This window comes from Arvicanthis niloticus, chromosome 5 (genome assembly GCF_011762505.2).
Source record: "Arvicanthis niloticus isolate mArvNil1 chromosome 5, mArvNil1.pat.X, whole genome shotgun sequence".
Lineage (NCBI taxonomy): Eukaryota > Metazoa > Chordata > Mammalia > Rodentia > Muridae > Arvicanthis > Arvicanthis niloticus.
Genome location: NC_047662.1, coordinates 7,772,973 through 7,794,320, shown reverse-complemented (window position 1 = coordinate 7,794,320; position 21,348 = coordinate 7,772,973). Strand labels below are relative to the sequence as shown.

General features: G+C 47.2%; 2 protein-coding genes across 2 annotated transcripts in view; one reads left to right on the top strand and one right to left on the bottom strand.

Moving 5' to 3' along the window:
* The window catches only part of Mtor (mechanistic target of rapamycin kinase), a 111,372-nt gene that overhangs the window by 44,572 nt on the left and 45,452 nt on the right, over positions 1–21,348 (top strand). The window contains exons 29-30 of the mRNA XM_034503773.2: positions 16,987–17,062; positions 19,966–20,105. Of these exons, the coding sequence (XP_034359664.1) occupies positions 16,987–17,062; positions 19,966–20,105 (216 nt within the window). The remainder of the gene's footprint in view (positions 1–16,986; positions 17,063–19,965; positions 20,106–21,348) is intronic.
* Positions 968–6,075, bottom strand: Angptl7 (angiopoietin like 7). Its single transcript, XM_034503774.2, has 5 exons — positions 5,501–6,075; positions 3,710–3,810; positions 3,099–3,293; positions 2,329–2,527; positions 968–2,149 (listed from the first exon to the last, which is right to left on the bottom strand). Exons 1-5 carry the CDS (start codon positions 5,847–5,849, stop codon positions 1,980–1,982), a joined length of 1,014 nt encoding a protein of 337 aa, XP_034359665.1. The 5' UTR covers positions 5,850–6,075; the 3' UTR covers positions 968–1,979.

Sequence of the window (21,348 nt, the reverse complement as noted above, 5' to 3'; positions counted from 1 at the left end):
GTGTTCTCTGCTCTACTCTAACGCCTTATGTCATCATCTCCTTTTGGATTTTTCTGATTGAGATGTCTACATAGTTAAAAACAAGGACTGGTACTCCCTGGGTGGATCTGCTTGTCAGGCTGATTGTGACCATCCTCTGTATGGTACTGTTCTGTGTAACTCTTGTTCATTTCTAGAAGGACCCCATGAGAACAAAATGCCCTTTGTCTCAGCAACACCCAACTCTGCTTTTGGTTCCGGGTGGTTCTATCTTGTCTCTGGTGAGAAGCTGTGGGGGCACCATCCTTGGTGTCCACCCATCAGCCAGTACCAAAGTGTGTGCTAGAAAAGGGAGGAGCTGGGATGCCTTGTCCATCCTCCAGCCGCCCTCTGCACATGCCTGTGACGCCTGTCCTACCAGGTCCTCCAAGCCTGTGATTCTGGTCATTGCAATCTCCTGCTTGCCTGAGGAAGTTTCTGTTTGAATAGCTCTCCCCTGGGAATTCCTGCCTTGTGCAACTTTTTTTCTCACTTTATTTGAAAAATCCCCAAGGTTCTTGCTCAGGAGGGGAAGTAGATTCCTAGCAGTCACAGAAGTTATTAAGTAGGAATCATGGCTTATCTTGTACTGACTTCCTCTAGAGGATGGTTCTTTGTGTAAAGGGCAGAAGCACTGGATGTCCCTGTGGTGAAGGGAGGAAGCAGGAACACCTCTTTATAGAGTGTTCTGGACTACACTGGTGTGGGGCTGTCAGTGCCGGGCTCTGCCCTTTCCACTCTTCCTCTCTGCCTTCCCCTGCTGCCCTTCTTCTCCCCTCCTTCCCACTCCTGTTTTTAGTTAGGGTGGTGTTGGGATGGGGGTGGGGGAGTACTGTACTGCTTCTTAAGTTTCCTTGAACAAACTCCAGGGTCACCACTCATTCTGACTTCTCTCCTGCAGGTTTTACCATCCTCTCAGTGGTAATAATAAGAATTTAAAAGAAAATCATCAAATTTTGATAGTATTTATTGTAAAAGAAAAAGATATTTTAAATGTTCAAAACAGTAACTACAATATTTTATTTTTACAAGGAAGATGCTTCTATATACAGCACATTTTAAACCACAGCGCCATCTACCTTCATTTTCCAGACATCTTTGTTAAAGGGGATCTTTTGTTTATTGACTGGGAATGTTTGAAGGCAGTATTGTGATCCCCCAGAGACTGTGTTCACTTCCTGCTGGTCTTCTCACTCCCATCAGCCCCACAGCATGCTTTGCAATGCAGCTCTCTCCCCTAGGACTCTGATAGCAAGGCCTAAGACCCTGAACACACCTTGAAGCAAGTTCAACCTGGACAGGTGGTCTTTAGCTCCACATTTTTGTGTCTTAAAAATCCTATATGCCGGGTGTGGTGGTGCATGCCCTTAATTTAATCCCTGCACTTGGGAAGCAGAAGCAGGTAGATCTCTGTGAGTTCAAGGCCATCCTGGTCTACATAGTGAGTTCCAGGACAGCAAGAGCTGTGTAGAGAGACCCTGTCTCAGAAAGAAAAACAAAACAAATCCTACAGACACAAGGAAGTGTCATGGGATAAGAATAGGAAGCCCCTTCTCTGCCACCTGCTTTCATTTCTCACGGCCTCTCTGCCGAGAATCACACCAGTTTTTTATTTGTTTTTTCCCTTGTGTCATCTAAGCCTCAGTTAGGGAAAGTGGGTTAAGTGACCTCAGGGTTACCATTGTCCACAGGTAAGGCACGTGGAAGGTGAGCTGCTGGGTACTCACTCAGTCCTCCCCTGAGGCACCGTGGCAGGCCTCATGGGTCCACCTGGCCCATCTGCCAGTGTGCACTGTTGGTATGTGTGCTTCAATTGTGTGTGCATGTGCTCACACAGGTAAAGTTGTATCATGCTCCTGGATGATAAACTGTTCCTTTCCTACCGTTTGTCCGCCCTCCTCCCATCCTGCTCTCCCTCCTCAGCGTCCATCTCACTTCCATAGCTCTGCAGCAGCCTTCCCTTATGGCTTGAAGGCTTCAGGACGGATCTTCATTTCCACACGTTTGAGGGAATAGTTGGCTCCATGCCAGCCATACCAGCTGATGCCATCCATGTGCTTCTGGTGCTCCCCCAGGCGATAGTACACCCCATTGAGGTTGGAGTCTGTGCAGCAGTTGTACCAGTAACCACCTGGCGTGAGAGACAGATGAGAGTAGTAGGCAGACTAGTAGGCTGGGGATGCCCTCCCCAGACTCTGGCTGATCAGTGCATTAAAGCAGAGGGAACAGCACAGCCAGAGCACCAGGAGCACATCTGCAGCCCACTGTGTCCTTGGTGGGCCCAGCCCTCCTCTGCCTCCCAGGTCTCACCTTTTCGGAGCTCTGCACACTTGTCCAAGCAGTTGTCATTGTCCTTGTCCTTGGTGCTGAAGACGGTGTTGTTATGATAGAGGAGGGCGTCCTTCCCCACATTGCCACTGTAGTTCCCCAGGAAGAGGCGGTAGCTGTTCAGTTCATTGCCCAGTGCAAAGTAGCTATACTCTGCATAGCGTGCATTGCCCTCCCAGTCCTGCAAAGAAAGAGGGATACCCTAAAGGACTTTATTTCTGCAGACCCTGATCCCTTCCTTTCCCACTAGCCCCATAGCTAAACAGCTCTTCAGAGGTGGAACTCTGGTAAGACTACCACAGGTCGCTGTGTTAGCTAGACATGAGTAGACAAAGGCCTGAAACCAAATTTGGGTCTGGACTCACCATATGACCTGGATGTTCTGTCTGAAGGGGCAGATGTGGGATTTCTGTTAAATCTCATTCTGAGATGCTGTAGGAGTAAGTGGGGACATTGTCCTTGAAGCCATCTAAAGGGGCCACCATGTAGCATCACTGGGGCTTGTACTTAAAAAGACCCCAGAGCAAAGGAGATGGTATTTCTATCCCATTAACTATGGGTGTACCCTGTTCTGGCCTGGGTCTTCCTGGACCTTGGCCATCTATAGTTTAACTTCACTTAGAAATAGAAAAAACTGTTTCAGGAACATTGCTGCACTGACTGCACACCTATAGTGAGTAGACTGTGGTGACACCTCTGAACCATGTGTGCAGTGGGCCTGGGCCCGTCGGGGCCTTGCAGCTCAAGCTTACCTCCAGCTCCACACGAAGCCGGGTTGGCTGCCTGGTAAGCCGGTGGATGTGTTCATTCCCTAGCCAGAAGTCACCTCGAGTGCTGCCAAACCCTTGCTTATACTGTCTCCAGTCTTGGTAGAAGGAGACAAGGCCACTCTTGCGTCTCTGGATGATGGTCCAACCTCCTCCTGAAGTTTCCATGTCACAGAACACCTGAAGCAGAGAGGACCTTCTGGGCAGGAGCTTAAGGACAGACTTCCCAGCCTGTGTGCTGTACCCATCATGTCAGTGCTCCTTGTACTCCCTACGTTCCGCAGCAGAGATATTGCCCCCAATGGGGAGGGGCTTGGGAATGAGTGTCCATAGGGCATTTCAGGCAGTATGGACACAACATAAATGGGAAAATCAGGTACCTCCGTGTGTCTCCTTCTAATGTCTTCCCTCCTCTCCTAGAGAGAGATCTGAACTAGTTCTGTGTCGGGAAGAACTAGAACAGTGGTGTCTGACTGATGCTCTGTACAGAGTCAATGTCCCATCACCTGAGCACTCTCATAGCTCCATAGTCCTGTTGTCCCCGTGCCTTTTAGGACTGGAGGACAAAGGGTGGGACATGGCAGTAGTGACCTCACCTCTAGCTCAGGGGTGCCCAGGAACTCATCAGGAGGAAGCTTGTACACTCCAGAGATTCGGTAGTTCTTCTGGTACAGGGAAGAACAGTCATAGATGGCATCTGTGAGCGAAACACAGAGTGAACAGAGATTTGGGCCTTGAGGTTGGAAGGGCGTGCCTGCTTGCATCTGAACTGGATTAAAAACCAAGACTTTATTTCTACTCCAGGGTACTGTGGGTAGTTGCCCTGAGGTATTGATTTCGAGAAGTGGGCGTCAGGATTGGGAAGCATGCTTGGGCTTCCTTGGTTAGGGGGCCGTAGAGGAAGGAAACTCTTTACCTGTACCAAGGGACAGTTAAACAGGAAGCTTCGGGCTTAGTCTAAGTAAGACATCCTGCTCTAAGGCTAGGCCATGAATTTTAGAAACAGTAGTGGTATGGTCTGCCAAGGCCACGTGGCAGCTACCCTGGAAGAAGCTTCAGGCTTCTGGAGGCGGACCTCAGCTAGGGTCCAACTCCTGAGTATCTCAGGGAGTTTGCTTTTATGTTGTTTCTCAGCTAACAGCCAACGGGTACTTGAATTAAGGGAGACGGGTTTGAAATCTTACCCTCCCCAATCTTACATAGCTAGATGCTCAAATGGAAACCAAAACCCCAAGCAGCCCTTTGAGACTGTCCCCTGAAAGGTTTCATGAATCAAGGAAATGAGGTTTTCCCACTTCCCCTTGGGCTTGACTTGAAAGCTTCCGTGCCTGCCTTGAGGCTGTTGCTCTGTACTGGGCCTTCAAAGAAGCAGCTGTTTCTAGTAGAGTCTACGGCAGTTGTCCACAGGACACTTCTGTACTCTGTCTTGTGACTTTTTCCTTGGTGTCCCCTGGGCTGGAGACTTAGGGGAAAGCACAGGTGAACGTGGGAGGTTCCACAGTGCCTGTGTCTCCACAGAGCTGCTGGGGAAGGGAAATGAGGTTCACCAGCCCTTCCTCCCAGGCAGCTTCTAGGAGCAAGAAGTGGTACAGTCAGCCCTGCATCTGGCCTGGTCTACATGACCAGTTTCATCTCACAGAGCAAATGAAGACTCACTTTTCTGGTGAATAAGAACCCCTAACTTTCTGTTCTCAAACAGAACAGGTCTCAAACAGAAGGTCAGGAGGCCCATGCATTGAAATCGTTTATATTTGTTTAATTAGCTAACAGACTTTTCAGGCTTAACTTTGGGCAAAACTTTTTCTTTGTCTAAACCAATAATAGCTACGGTTTTACTCACTAGAAGCTAATCATTTCTTTTTGACTCAGTTTATTGTGCAAGCATTAGTAAGAGATGCTTCATTTATAAAATATGCTCATCCCAGTTGTCTTTCCATAACCTCAGAAAACTAGATCTTTGTCTAAGCAGCAATTCATTTATTAGCTCATCCGTGCCACGTTAACCAACAACTGAAGGTTGGTTTCCCGAGGAACTCATTGTGTGCCTTCCTGTGTTCAGCCAGAAGGTCAGCACCTCAGCATCACGTTTACTTGCTCTCTCTGTTATTTGGGAGAATTTTATTAGCAACCATGGGAGAAAGTAGATGAGAATTATAGAACACGACGAGTCTGTCCTTTGTTAAACACAAAGGATTTCTTCAAATGACTGCAGGCTGTGATGTCCTAGCTAACCTTACAGGACATCACCAACCCAAAGATCATACAGTTATAGACAGTGTGTTCCCAAAAGCCCCCCGAAGTTGTGTTGAGCAGGCTATCCAGAAGCAGAGCTGGGGCCAGGAGACCTTGAGCGGGAGTGTGCCGAGGAGTGTGGGGACAGCACTTACCTGCCGAGGTCTGCGTGACGGTCTGTGCTGCCTGTAACTGCATGATGTCTAGCTGGTTGTTCATCTCAGAGTACTTGCTCTCAGCAGTGGTGAGCCGAGACTCCATGCGCTTGCTGCTGCTCTCCAGCTCCATCACCTGCATGACCACACTGACCCAGTCGCTCTCCTGCTTCTTGCTCAGCTCACCCAGCAGACTGCTGAGGTTGGCGACCTGGGCTTTGAGCTCCCTCACCTCCTCACAGCAGCCGGCTGCTTTGAGCTGTGTCTTGCGTTTGTGAGGCTTCTGCAGCCACACTGGGCGGCTGACAAAGGCTACGAAGATGATGCATAGCCAGCTCGTCCTCAACATTGTGTACAGGACTGGTCCTCCTAGAGTCTGCCTAGCAGAAGTAGGATGCTTATTTTCTAACTCACACTGGCAGTTTTCTTCTTCCCTGGTAGTCTCCCTCTGTGCACTTTCCTAGCCTTTCTTAAAGCTAGAGTTTCTGAAATGGAACTCAGTGGGTATTTGAACACTTTCCTTCCAAAGTCTGAATACCCCACCAAGGCAGCATCTTAAATATTGTTGGTGCCTGTACCTCCACCCCTGCAAGGGCCCTGTGTGCTAAAGCCCCTCCCACCTCATCTGGGAGGGTCAGGTGCCTGTTGAGTGAAGTCAGCGTAAACCTAGGCCAGAGGAGAGGAGGAGGAGGACAGGGCAAGTGTTTGTTTCCTTGTGTGTACAGTCTCTGGGCTCAGACAGGAGCTGTGAGCTCGTTTCCAGTTGCGCCTATTAGATTATGGCCTGCCAGCCACTGGCTCAGCTCTATCAGCAGACAGCAGAGTGGAAGACTTTCCCAACTCCTGTCTGGAGGTTATATAACACAGACTGAGGGTGAGGTAGTGAAAAAGAGTTGGCATGGAGACTGCTGAGCCAGGGAGGCTGGCTAAGGTGACCCGTGCTGTTTATCCTACGCTCTGGTTTATTTGGGCTAAGATGAGTTTTAACAGGGATGGATATGTCTTTTTCTGGTCCTCACTCAGTGCTCTACAAAATCCCATTGAACCTGAAGTAGTGGTTCGTATCTGTGGGGTTGTCTTCCTTTTTACACATTCTCCTTCCAAAAAGATCACTTGACATTTTACAAGGAGTTGTCATAGGTTAGGCAGAGAGGAAGACACAGCCATGCCAAATGTGGTCTGGGGTTGGTCATCCACACTTCTGTCAGGTTCTGGGCAGCAGTGAGTGGGGCTGACCTTTACCAGAGGTTCAAGCTCAGAGAAAAGACTCCCGAATAAATGCAGGTCAGAAGTCTAGGTTCCCTCTCTGCTTGCAGTGAGGTTTGCAACTTGCTGCTCGTCCCCCTGTACCTACATACACGCTGTCTGAGAAAACAGGGTAATTACAACTTTTACACCTTTACTTGAAAGGCACTGCTCTTCTGAAATCATGTAAAAGATGGACCTTTCCCCTGAAACTATGTGAAGGTCCCTCCGTCCTTACGGCAGGAGCTCTGTCTGACTTTATTGTGTAGGTCCCACAGCTCTTCCTACCCTGACCCCTCTGAGCCTTTCCCAGACAGGTTTCTGGCTCCTCAGAAAGTGATGCTGTTGAGTAGTTACTTAGCAGGGTCACATTTCTGAATGGAAAGCATTAAGTGCTCAGATTGGCCATCACTCCTTCCCTCTCACCTCTTGTCTCCTTTGCCTCCTTGGGCATCAGGTTGTGACTAACATCTTCTGGGTTACCTTCTCAGAGGTTCTGACTGGAGAAGACACTGTGCTCGTCCCTGCTTTTTCTTAGTTCTCTCAGTGAATAGCTAGTTTACCAGGGCAGTACAGCCTTTTTTGGTTCTATGGAGTTTATTAGTGTTTAGCATCAAAGTCTACTAAACTCCATGGACCAATTTAAGGTAGTCTCACATCTATCCAGTAATGCTGTGTGTAAGCCATATACCATATGATCATATAAGTAGCATCTTAGCTGACCCTGCTGCCCTAGAACTACAGTGTCACAGTGCAGAGGAGAGGACTGGGGACAGGTCAGCCTTTACAGTAGTGTAGTGAGCCAGCTGGTTCACATTCATACAGACACATTCACATTCTGATCTTCACCTCACCCCGTGCATACTATCTCAGTTCTACAGTTAAATTCTGAAGGTGGGAGGCAAGATCCTAACACGTTGGTATAGGAGATTGCCTTCAGCATCTTGAGATAAGCCAGACGCCAACATCAGGGAAAGCATGAAGGTGTGCAGACCATTTGTGGTAGCACTCTCCTAATCTCCCAGCACTCAAAGGACAGAGGCAGGAGGATTGTAAGTTTTTGACCACCTGAACTACATAGCAAGTAGCTACATAGCAAGACCTGCATGGTAAAAAGAAAAGGAAGAGCTAGAGAGACGGCTCAGGGGTTAAGAACACTGGCTGCTCTTCCAGAGGTCCTGAATTCAATTCCCAGCAACCACATGGTGGCTCACAACCATCTGTAATGGGATCTGATGCCCTCTTCTGTAATGTAGGTATATATACAGAGAACACTCATATTTTTAAAAAAAAGGAGAAGAAGAAGAGAGAGAGAGAGAGAGAGAGAGAGAGAGAGAGAGAGAAGAGAGAGATGGAGAGGAGAGAGAAGGAAATGCAAGAAAGTAGTCTTTTTTTTTTTTTTTCAGCCGACAGCACTGAGAAGGGTTATGAAGTCAGGCGTGGTTTGCAGTGTGTGCTCGTGTGTACACCAGGTCTGGTGGGTGTAAAGATGTCCCTACCCAGCAGAGCATGGGAGCTGGGCAGGGTTCATCATGGAGGAGATCTGAAAGGTCCATAAACATGTACAGGGCCCTGCCATCTCATGAATCAGCGTGGAAACTCACAATAACAGGGCACCACTGCATACCAGCCAGAAGGGCAGGGTAGAAAAGCTGGAAATATCAAATGTTAACAGGAAACTAGATTGGCTGTGTTTTCTTGTACTACTGAGGGAACCATAAACAGTGAACCCAGCATAATGTCTCACAGAGCTGAGCATAGCCTGTGACCTACAAGCACATGTACTCTGAAAGACACATTCAGGGGTGTTCATAGAAAGGCCACACACAATAACCAAGCACTGAAATCCCTTCAAACATCCATCAGTGGTCACATGGCAAATTGTACTGTCTTACCAGCTGCATAGCTGTTCCACAGGAGGAAGGAAAAACTGCTGTGTCAGGCAACAGCATGGTGTGACTGACCAAGCAGGATGCTGAGTGCTCACATAGCACTAAAAAACTAACAAGCAAAGTGCTGGGGAGACAGCTCAGGGTTAACAGATCCTAGCATCTATATGGTAGCTCACAACTGTCCATATCCGTAGCCCCAGTTCCAGAGGATCCAGTGCCCTCATCTGATTTCTGCAGGCACATGAATCTGCACAGACATCCCTGCAGGCAAATCACCCATACATATAAAATAAAGATAAATAAATCTTAGAGAGAGAGAGAGAGAGAGAGAGAGAGAGAGAGAGAGAGAGAGAGAGAGAGAGAGAGATCGAGCAAGCAGCAGGCTGTGTTAGAAGTCGGTGACAGTCACCCTGAGGAATTGGATGGTGCGGTAGGAGGTGCCTGGGAGCTGTAGGGCACTGCCCTGTGTATTCTTGCTCTACTGGAAGTCCTAACTGTGTCTTTCCTCTGATACCCTGTGCACTTAGAGATGTTCTTTCATATGTCCCTCTTCTAGAAATTTGTTTGAAAATAGATGATACATATAAATGCAGGGACAAGTGCCTGACTGGAGGAGACATCTCATGGGGCTGAGTCCTGCCTTCCAGCCTGGCAGCGGTCCTCTTGTCATTCTCCTTTCCCCTGTCCCCATCACCACACTGTTTGCTTTGGTTTGTCATTTTTGTATCTGCCTGTAAGCTCTGTGAAGGACAGGCCCTGTCTGTCTGTCTGTCTGCTATGGTAGCTACATTTGACACCACAGGAATCCCAAGGTGGAATACCTTACTGGAACTTGTCAGATGGAAGTGGGACTCTAGGGGACATGTACTTCCCCTAATACTTGTTCTGGGTCTTACATCCTCTCTCTGGCATTTATCTTTGTGACCTTGGAGTACAGGAGTGGTGACACCACTGATGTCTCCAAATACTTTGGGACATTTCACTGCCTGTGAGTCTTGCCATCCAGGTGTCACCTCTCTATCCTAAGCTTCCTCCTTATCAAAAAAAACTTCTTTCCTCTGACCTCAGAAGGGACATCAGTATTCCTACAGTGTGGCTCTGTCCCTAACAGGGTATAGAGCTAGTCCTCATTGCTTTTACAAAAGGTATATCTAGAAGCTGCCTGATCACACTAAGTGTTTCTCAACTGCATCCACTTGCTAGACTGAGTCCCAGATCTTGGCCATCCAGAAGCCAAGATAAGACTTCACCCAAAATAACCAGTGAGTTTTGCATCTAAATAGATTAAACTAGCTTCAGGTTGACCTTTTGAGCCCTCCCACCAGCTCCTTTCTCAGAGTCTCTCCAAGCTCTTCATTTCACTATGGATAGGAAGAAGCAGAAAAGGGAGAAAACCCTCCAGGCATCCCCAGCAGAGGGGCAGTACTCGCTGTTGCAGAATAAAAAGATAACAGCCAATTTGTCAAGAAGCGCTGACAAAAAAGATAAAGTTGGAAGTAATTAACTGGCTGACATGCTGGGAGCAGTGTGCCTGCCAATAGCTCCCTAAATCAGCCAGAGCCTTGGAAATGTGACAGCCATTCATCACTTTTACAGCATGCCTCTAACAGGCCCTCAGTTGGAAACCTGGCCCACACAGATCCTGTGCTTTGACACTAGTAGGCTTGAACCAACCTGTGCCACATGCTGGGTTGTATTAGGTACAAGGCCCATATCCATCCAGGAGAAGCCTGTAACATAGTACATACCCAGCCCATCGACAGGCAGAGCTTGGCCTCCAGAACAGTTTCCAGAGGCAGTCCTTCCAGCGTGCTCAGGAGTCACTGAGCAGAGAACATGGATTGTGAGTGCATGTTCAGCTTGACTTGTGTACTGGCCCCACCAGGCACCACTGTCAGCCAGCTGGATTCTCTTGGTGGTGGCTCGTGGCGTAGCATTAAAAAGAATTATGAGAGCAATTGTAATAGCTCACACCTGAAATCCCAGTACTACAGAGGCTGAGCCAGGAGAATAGAAAGTTCAAGGCTAACCTGGGCTACATAATGAGACTATTTCAAAACTCACAAAACAAAAGAAGTATAAAGTGTCTTAGTAAAGTAGAAAATGCCTATGTTATGTGCCAAGGCAGAGTGCAGGAGCGCTTGCTGGGCACCACTGTGTAGAATACATTTAATATGTATATGTGAGATTATTTTGAAATTAAAATTATATTGTAATAAAGTTCCCTACACATAATATTTCTTAATTTGGGATGGGGAAGACTAGAGGCAGAGTTCAGTGGGATAGCACTTGCTTGACTTGTGTGTGAGGTCCTGGGTTCAGTCATCAGCACCTTAGGCCACCAAAAAACATGTGTGCCTCTCTGTGTCCCCCTTCTCCACCAAGTTACAAAAATGCTTTGTCAGGCATGGTAGCTTATGTCTGTGTCCCCAGTACTCTGGCTGACACATGAATATCACTGTACATTCAAGGGCCAGCATTGGCTACATAGGAAGACTGTCTCAGAAAGCCAAGAAATAAACAAATGAAAATTTTATAGAAGATACACTCACCCTCGTTACCTTCTAAACGTGAAGTTCTTTTTTCCGTCTTCCTCACCTAGACACCTATTACCAGCCATTCCTTTCAGCCATGAGGGTCACAGTGTCACTGCACACTCAACACATCCTCTGGATGTAACAGGCTCGTGCTAGCTGCCCAGCGGGAGGGATGGGAATGCTGTAGAGCCTTTCCTTCTGAGGACACACTGGGACTAAGGCATCAGAAACCTGCGAAACATCAGAAAACAGCCACTTGGTTTACATCAACTTTTGTTTTTAATTTATAGTCCTACCTCAGCTTCCTAAATGCTAGGATTATAATCCTGTGCTACTGTGCCTAGCACACCTATATTTTTAAAAAGATTGATTTGGGGGTGGAGGGAGAATGTGTACACATGTAAGGTGGGGCACACACAGCTGTGTACATGCATAAAGACCAGAAGAAGACATCTGGTGGCCTCTTCACTATTCCTTCGAAACAAAGTCTCTCCCTGAACCTGGGGCTAGTGTTTTCCTCAGCTGGGCTAGAAGCCAGCAAGCCCCAGCCATCCATGTTTCTGTCCCACTCAGAGCAGTTAGAGCATCCACAGAACGCCTGGCTTGTTATGTGGGTGCTGGGATCTGAACTCTGGTCTTCATGATTGTGTAGCAAGCATTCAGCCATTTTTAAGTCTTGGTAATGTAGATCCCCCAAGAGTTGCAAAAGGTACCAAAAGGTCCTAATCTGAATACCTGTAATGGGTCCCATCTTTTCTCTCTTTTTTGTAGGGGAAATGCCAAAATTTTCTTTCTCTAAGTTTTTTAAAAATTAAATTTAGTTGTGTGTGTGTGTGTGTGTGTGTGTGTGAGAGAGAGAGAGAGAGAGGAGAGAGAGAGAGAGAGAGAGAGAGAGAGAGAGTGTTATTAACACATTTGTGCAGTATCATACATGTGGAAGTTGAGGACACCTTTTGGAAGTCAGTATTCACCATCCACCATGTGAGGTCATCAGTTGGTGACGTGGTGACGCCTTCACCTGCTGAGCATCCCAGGCAATGAATTCTAGGACCATAGAGTTTCCTGGCATATTCCTTCCTGTCTGTGCTTAAATGACCCACCTCACCTCGTGTGTTAAGTTCAAATGTTCCTTTGATTGCTGTCTGCACTGCTGTCCTTCTGTCTTGAAATTAACCCATTCCAGAAGAGATGGTTGGGTGGCGGATTTAGCTCATTGGCCTAGTGCTTGCCTAGCAATTGCAGTGCCCTGGATTTGGGCCTCAGTTCCAGGAGGAGAGAGATTGTGGCTGTGGTCCCTGTACAGACCATTCTCCTGTTCCAAGACTATTGAGCTGCCTGATAAAGACATCAGGTTAGCCAACCCTTTTATCCTGGCTCTGAAGGAGTACAGTCCATTCTGATGTTAACCCATGTTGGGCCCCTTGCTGGGAGAAGTAGCAGGGAGTCTGAAGCAGCTCTATGCTGTGAGAGGTGTGATGAGGTGGTAGGGACCCAAAGTGCTGCTCTGCACCATCCACTGAGGCTGGTCAGGACACCCCATTCTGCCCATCTCCTGCCAGCTGTGCTACATGTGTCATCAGCACAGTGCCAGGGAATTCAGAGAATCCTTCCTTGACAGGGAACCAAGTAAAAGGCAGACAGCAGTCTGCCTTAGAAGGAAGGCCCAGGGCCATGTGGAAGCAAGCAGTAACATTCTCATAAATTTCTGGTGGCGCACTGCAGATGTAGCGCAGATGTGACCAGTCTGCCTGAGCATCCTTCGCTCCAGGCTTAGTGTGGGCAGCTATCTCTGCGCTTCACTCTTAACTGTCCTGAGGTGAGTTCCAGGTCAGCCAGTACTACAAAGAAAGACCCTGTCTTGAAAAACCAAAAATAAATAAATAAATAGATAAATAAATAAATAAAGGAAAGGCACAGAAGGCCAGGTTGAGTGAGGGATCACAGGGTCAGTAGACCCTCTTGTTATACTGGAGTCTCAGTCATCATTCTACTGTGGCAGCAACGTGTTCCTTCACTTCAGAACCTCTCTCTGGAGTCTCACCAGCCTGCTTTCCCAGCCTCAGGAAAGAGATTTTTGAGTTCTAGAGAAGAAACGTCCTGTGTGATCTAGTCTGTGAAGGACATGAAGACAGTTTCTTGTCTTACTCACTAAGCCCACTCAGCTCCAGAGAACGCTTTCCTCAGTTGGCAAGCACATCCAGTTTCTAGCTCTTGAATTCAGCTTCACTTTAAAAAGAAAAGAACAGAATGAGTAGGCCTCTTTCCCAGTGACTTTTTTTTTTAATCAGGACTGTTTATGGACTCTGGTTTTATTTTCACTTAAGCAGGTTTGACTTGCTTTGTAGATTTGTAACTACGTAAGACAGCACCCGAGTAATCTCAAGGGAAATGGAGGCTTCAGATGAACCCTGCACCTTATATTCAGACAGCTGTGAGCTTTGGTCCCTCTTAGCTCAGAAAACTCTTTCATTCTGGCTTCAGCATGGTGCAGAGCATGGTGGGAAGTCTGACTAGTCTGTCTTCACAACTGTGGGCATGAACATACAGCTGCCCAAACACCAGTCTCTGGAGTTGCTTGCTGTCATGTCTTCCACCAGCATCAGTGAGAGCTAGTTTGTAGTAAGCATTCCTCTGGTGCTAGGTTAAGTCTCAGATCAGGGCACACAGGGAGGGCTTATGGAAGGGGCTTTGTTACACACTCAGCTGCCATAAAATGGGTTTTTCAGAGCAAAGAAAAGCGTCACCAGCACAGAACACATACCCTATTCTTGTATTCTCATGAAGTGACATCTGCATGGTGTACAGAGGATGACGGTCAGGCCTTGGTTCTTTCCTACTACCATTGGTTCCAGAGATTGAACAGATTGAACTCAGGTCATCAAGAACCTTCTCACCAACTCTAAGGTAGCTTTGAAATGGCATAGCATCAACAGACTGTGATCTCCTTTCTTTATACAGGTACTGGGTCTATTAATAACTGTCAGCTTTCTAGGGCTGAGAGCCCATACATAAATGTCGTACCTACCACCTGAAGTGAGTGCTCTGCCTGATGACGTGAGCTGCCACAGTGCATTGCTCCTTAAGGTGGGGTCACAGAAGATGGAGGAAGCATCAAAGCCTCCAAAACACAGGCTCCCTGGGTCAAGGTTTGGGTCCTGTAGGCCTCAGAGCCAAGACAATGAGCTTAGCTGATTGTGCCCACTCATTCTTCATGGCTGTCTCTCTCAGAGTTAATTCTTCAGTGGTTTTCCTTTCCACTACACAAGAACAACCTGCGGGGGCAAGAAGCATCCAACTCCATGGCCATTGGGTAAGGCAGCGGTCCTCCACTGTGTCCAGCAAGCAGCACTTCCTCTTCCTACTGAGCCTCGCCGCAGCCTCAAGGCTGGCACGCACGATGTAGGTGCGCCGCACAGGTGATTTGCCTGACATCTGAAGGAGTTGGGGCTTGATGGGGGTGGGGAGGGTCTCATTCCATGCACAGTGCTGTGCTGGTCTGTCTCTCAAAGCTGCATTGCTGAGCTGTGGCACTGGTGAAACGTTTGCTTTTGTGCGTTAGGATGCCAACTTGTCACTTCCTGATTCTGATTAGTTATTGTTAAATTCCCTTTTGTGCATAATTAGTAGTAGAATGGATTAGGCAAAGGCATTTTATGCGGTTTTGGTTTTTTTTGTTTAACCACAGTGTCAGTGAGTCTCAAAACCAGCCAAGTACTTTGTAAAGGTTTATAGTTTGTTCTTTAAATAGAGTGTGTTCCAGAACACAAGATTAGAACACAGCTGCTAAAGTGGGGAGGTGGGAGTTTTTTGTTTATTTTTGTTTTTAATCTGTTTCCTAGAGTTAGCACCCTGGTTAGATCACTTCATCATCCTTGTCAGGACAGCTTCATCCAACCAGGAGCTCCTCTCGCCAAGGCCGCCTCAGAAGTCCCTGATGAGTACTGAGAACATGATGTTCCATGACTAAGAGTGTGGACCAGCTTCCTTTTTTCTGTTGACTTGGACTAACAAAACTATTGCTTTGTTAGAGAACTAGATAGAGACAGAGCTGTACCGAGGAATGTTTGTTAGCAGTGCAGTTCGCCCTACCCTGTGACAGTGGACCACTGAGGTGAGGGGACTCACGTGCTATGGTGTGCATGCAGAGACCAGCCTACCGTTCCCAGGAGTCCATTCTTCCTGATACCATGTGGGTTCTGGGGCTCAAACTCAGATCTCAGGCTTGGCAGCAAGTGCCTTGAGCCATCTTGCCAGCCCACTCTCACTTATTAATAGAGACGTTCGGGTGTTCCAGATATTACGGGGGGACATTCAGTCTGAGTTTAGGGATTGTTGCTTTTCCTTGCTTTGGTGTCCTCATTAATAAGAAGGAACTAATCTTAATCTTTCCTGATTTTCTCAGGGATGTGAGGCCAAAGGAAATGATTGGAAGGATTGTTAGAAATGTGCTTTGTAAACCTGAGACATTCGATTATTACATGCACAGATGTTCACTTCTCTAGTCCATCAGATTTCTGGGCAGTTCCTTTCAGTTTTATTGGAAAAAAGGTGGTGGAATTTAAAATATATTAATAACAGCAACTTCTTGCCATATTACCACATGGAACCCAAATCCTGAAATTTCCCAAAAACACTTAAAAATTAATTCTCCTCAAGTGGACAGTTTGTACTCTGCAATAAACTAGATCCATATTGGTTTAATCAGCAAGACTTTCAGGTTGATGTGTCATGTGTGGTGTTTGCTGTCCAGTAACTGGATACGGCCGTTGTTGCCTGCCTTAATGCTCTCCCCATCCCTGCCTTCCATACCAGTAGCAGATCGGCTTTAGGACTGGCTTATTTACACAAGTTTCTTTCAGGCTAAGGGGGCTGCGGCTCTCAGTTCTCCTGCTTCCAGGGCCATCCTGAAGCCTCTGATTGCTTCACTCTAGAGCCAGGCCATCCACAACGCCTTGCTCAGTAGCCCACACAGTGCAGGCCTCCAGTCCTGTGGACCCCAACACCACCTGCAGATGATATCAGTGAAGTAGAATCCCAGTGGAAAGCATCCATATGCTGATGGCCAGCACTAGAAACTCTGCTTCTACAGGCTGACTTCAGAGGGAGGCAGTTGTCCCTAAGAGAGACCAAAGAAGGCTGTGGGTTTGAAAATAGTGGGCTCTGGAAAATGACCTGTCAACATGAGTGGAGAGCGTAGGAATTACATCATTTTAAAAATATTTTTATTTTATGTCAATGAGTGTTTGCCTGTATGTATATATATGCACCATGTATGTGAAATGATGCATAAATAGCGGCCACATGAGAGTTACAGGCAATGTGAGCTGACCTGTGGGTGCTGAAAGCCAAACCTTGGTCCTCATCAAGAGCCAAATGTCATCCTCTTAATTTGTATCTGATACTAAGGAACTGCTCTGAGCCACCTCTCCAGTCCCAATTTAAAATGCTTAAATGTGTGACTGAGAGCATAGCTCAATAGTAAAACACATGCCTAGCATGCCCGAGGGAGGCTTTGGACACACACTGCCTGCCAGACAGCATCTGAGAGGGAACCAGTCTTTGTTGTCAAGAGAACAGGCCCAGAGTATCACGTACTAGCATTTACTATACTGTCCCTCAGACTGGGGGCAGGAAATCAAAACCCTTTTCTCAGATAAAGTCATTCAAGCTGAGCTTTCTGGGAAGTGGTAGGTAACAGATAACCCTGAGTCTGTGAGAACTCATCCTCAGGGTGCTGATAAGCCTATAGTGTCTCCAGACCCTTTCCCCTCAGATGCACGAGTGTAATTATTTCTTCCTCTTTTCCCCTCAGCATTAATAATAAGCTACAGCAGCCTGAGGCGGCTTCTGGGGTGTTAGAATATGCCATGAAACACTTTGGAGAGCTGGTAAGTGCCTTCTGTTTCTTTCTAGAAAGGCAAAAATAGAGACTTGGCTACAGAGTCACTTGGCTGCCACCTTGAGAAAGTTACTTCCCTTTTCTATGGGTTTTCTTTAGTTTGTAAGGCTCTGGATGCCAACTTACCTGGATCTTAAGGAGGATGTGGGCAGGGCAGGAGGAGCTCGTTCACAGGGAAGAGCAGCATGGTGACTGCGGTGAACGGTGAACGCCTGGCGCAGGCTTCACCCTGGGGTGAGAACTCCACATGCTGTGCATGGCTCCATCCTCACAGGGAGACGACAAAGTAGCTATTGTCACTGTCCCCTTTTTCAAGTGAGGGGACGGTGGACCCAGCAGGTTGAACACTTATCTGAGCTAACAGCAATACAAGGCAGGAGCAGGACTTTTTCTGGGCAAGCAGGTACCAAGAGCACCATTCAGCCTAGCCTATCACCTGTATGCTACCCATGACAGAACCCCTGTGCCTGTCCCTGTTAGAAACTGGCTAATTCCCCAAGGGGAGAATAAAATGCATCCTTTTAATTTGTATCTGATACCAGACTGTTTGCATTGTTTCTTTTTTGGGTTTTTTTTTTTTTTTTGGGGGGGGGGGGGGTGTTTGAGACAGGGTTTCTCTGTGTAGTCCTGGCTGTCCTGGAACTCACTTTGTAGACCAGGCTGGCCTTGAACTCAGAAATCCGCCTGCCTCTGCCTCCCAAGTGCTGGGATTAAAGGCGTGTGCCACCACCGCCCAGCGCATTGTTTCTTATGTAGATGCTTCTCTGCTGCCATCCTTGCCTGTCATAAACAAATCATTCCCATAATTCTTTGAGGTTTGAGAGGGTGCTTTGATTAACCATGAATTTATAAAGCACTAACTTAATCAGTTCAATACTGGGACCCTGGAAGGTCAAGAAGCTCTGGGTCCATATATTTGATGAGGAGCTTTTTATTAATTGTGTAGGTCACTTCCAGTGGTGTGCCTTAATCAAGAGTCAGGGGCTTCTGTTTGATGTCTAGTGTGGTGCCTCATTGGACTGAACAATGCTAGAACTTCGGACTGAGACAGCAGGTGATCTTTCACCGTCTTAAACACATATTGCCTGTAAACAAACTAAGGACAGCCTCCCTCCAGATGATGACAGAACACAAAAAATGGTATCTCATCATCTTTGCCAAGTCTTTGTTTCCGGAAGCAGAAAGTACACAGTGCTCCTCAGAGCAGGCTGTACTCTGCTGCAGTATCCCAAGAGTGTGGGCCCTTAAGTCTGATTGAAACAAGGGCTCTTCGCACATCTGGTGTTCAGGTGATCTGCCAACAGATGGTTCATGCTTCTGTGCTTAGAGTGCCAACCATAAATGAAAGTCTCTCCATGCCCAGGTTCTAAAGGCGACCATTAGCTCAGGATTACTGCTGAACCGTGGCAGATTTTCTGTTATACTTAGGTAGCTGAATCGTATTAAGTTTGACAATGGTTTGCCTTTTCTTGGCAGAGCCTGTGCTTTCTCAGCACAGTTTATGTAACAGCAATCTCATTAGAATTTTGTGTGATTCATTGCTTAAACCCTATAGTTTCTCCAACCCATTGCAATTCAGAATGTCCTGCCCCCTGCTTGACCTGCGCCATATGCTGCTCCCTCTGCTTTCTGCTGGTTCACAGAGTGTGCCACTCATTAGTCACTGGCTCCTTGGGCAGAAGCTCAGCCTGGGACATTTATCTGTGCTGTCCTTCATCTTAGAATATCTCTCTACACTGTGTCTCAGCCATTCCTCTCCAGTGTCCCTCTATACTGTCTCTAAGCCATTCTTTCCAAGCTCTCTTTCATATGTAGGCAAAATAAGGCATTATTCTTGGCTTATAGGATGAAGTTTAGTTTACCTTAGACAGATAGGCTGATCTCAGCAAACCCCAGTGGCACTGGGGCTGAGGCTGATACAGTGGTAGTGCGTGGGCAACAGGGGATACCAGAAGGAAATGCAGCCAACATTACACAGTAAAAAATGGCCTCTTACCTGGGTTCAGAAAGAAGATGTTCTTCAAGCCACTCAGCAGAGTACTGACTTTTTCTGTATCTGCTCTATAAACATCAGTTTTATTTAGAAATGTGAGAAAGAAGCAGGGAAAACTAATGTGGACCCTGCCTTTATCATATACAAGTTCCACCTCAGAGTCGTGTTGTTCTTTAAGGCCCTCTGGAGACCCTGTAGCCTGGTACAGAAATAATCTCCTACCAAGCTGATTAAGAAACTCAAAGGCAGACAGAAAACACATAAAATAGTCTCTGATCATTCTGTTTGGAACTTCCAGACTGAGGTCCTTACTCATGTGGACACCACATCAGCGTGGCACTCTGTCTGCCAGAATAATGGAATCCCTCCTTTGGCCTTGACACTGGTAGCAGTGCCAAGTACTACACAGAAGGGAATGTTGGATGGAAGACTGTAGAAGGATGAAAGGCTGTCCAAAGAATTTTAAGTAGTAGCATTGTATTGTATTTTAAATTATTTCCTGAAAGTTTAGAAATGCGTTAAGAATGCAGAGAATCAAGGACTTCTAAAAAGAAGCAGCTGTGGCCCGGGCTGCTGTGCCTGTCACACAGTCCGGGGTTAGCAGTGCAGCAGACTGGAGTGCAGGACCTGTGATTGGGTTCCACTCTCCCTGCATGCGTTCCCTTATGTACAAGTGATGGGGATGGAGCTGGACCCTTCACATGCTCTCAGTTTATCTCAGGATTCAGGATCAGTCATGAGTGTGCACAGGAACTAACATTTCTAACTCTGCCAAACAACCCACCTCCAGATAAGTGCTTGTCAGTCTAAGCTGAGGCACACTGGTAGGAACGCTTGTACTGAGTGTAGTGCAGCCTAGGAGAGTGTGAGGACTCCGTGCTAACCTTTGCTCTCTGCAGGAGATCCAGGCCACCTGGTATGAGAAGCTGCATGAATGGGAGGACGCCCTAGTGGCCTATGACAAGAAGATGGACACAAACAAGGATGACCCGGAGCTGATGCTGGGCCGCATGCGCTGTCTCGAGGCCCTGGGGGAATGGTGAGCTACACTGGGGTGATGAACCGAGTGGCCCCCAACAGTTCTCACCTCAGACTCTTGCTCTGTGTCACCAGATGCCTTCCCAGGAAGCATCTACAACTGTGGTGTTTCTGACCTCTGTTCCTCCTCAGCACAGGGTTGGCTGGGTTTGCTTTCGCTGGTTCGCTGTGTTGTTTGAGTCACTCTCACCCTGTAGCTCAGACTGGCCTGGAACTTGTCTATCCCAGACTTACTTGAATTTGTGGCAGTCCTCCTGACTCAACCACCCTAGTGGTAGATTGTGGCTGTGAGCCACTGTTCCTGGCTTTGCTGTTTTATGGTTTTTTTTTTTTTTTTTTTTTTTTTGGTTTTTCGAGACAGGGTTTCTCTGTGTAGCCCTGGCTGACCTGGAACTCACTCTGTAGACCAGGCTGTCCTCGAACTCAGAAATCCTCCTGCCTCTGCCTCCCAAGTGCTGGGATTAAAGGCGTGCACCACCACGCCCGGCTATGTTTTCATTTTCTGACCCTGCATCATGGTCCAGGCAGAAGAACCACGCGTCCCTGGGCACTGCACTTTTCCCACCCATCTGTTGTCTTGTGCTCCTGACCTTGGCTGGTCTGCTAAGGAACTCATTCTAGAGCTTTACCTTTGTAATCATTAGCTCTTGGGTCTAGAGAGATGGCTTGGCAGCTAAAAGCACTGGCTACTCTTGCAGAGGACCTGGGTTCTGTTCCCAGCAGCTGATGATCTTTACCAGAAGATCCAGTGCCCTCTTCTGGCCTCTTCAAGCACGGTATGCGCATGGTACACAGACAGGCAGAATACCCATACACATAACTAGAAAGAAAGAAATCTTACTTTAAAAAAATGATACTATTGATCTGCTCTTTTGGAGCTAGGCTGCCATTAAGGCAGGGGACCTCTATGAGTTTGAAGCCAACCTGGTCTACATATCGAGTTCCACTCAGCTAATTACACATCGCTTTTTGGAAAGTCACTGTGGTTTTTAGTTCTCAAGAATAGTGGTTAGAATCCCCAAGACAGAACAGAGTGTAGTGTTTTTGCATGATAATTTAATGTCAATAAATTTAGCTGTAAACAAGAACTTCACCTAGGTGATGGTGGGATGGTGGTGCACACCTTTAATCCCAGCACTTGGGAGACAGAGGCAAGTAGATCTCTTGAGTTCAAAGCCAACCTGGTCTACAGAGTAAGTTCCAGGACAGCCAGGACTACATAGAAAAATACTGACTTGAAAAAC

Coding starts and splice junctions, on each gene's coding strand:
- Angptl7 (XM_034503774.2), bottom strand. CDS start 5,849: ATGTTGAGGACGAGCTGGCTATGCATCATCTTCGTAGCCTTTGTCAGC. Junction 2,528..3,098: donor GGCTTCGTGTGGAGCTGGAG/GTAAGCTTGAGC, acceptor CTTTCTTTGCAG/GACTGGGAGGGCAATGCACG. Junction 2,150..2,328: donor GTGTGCAGAGCTCCGAAAAG/GTGAGACCTGGG, acceptor CTCTCACGCCAG/GTGGTTACTGGTACAACTGC.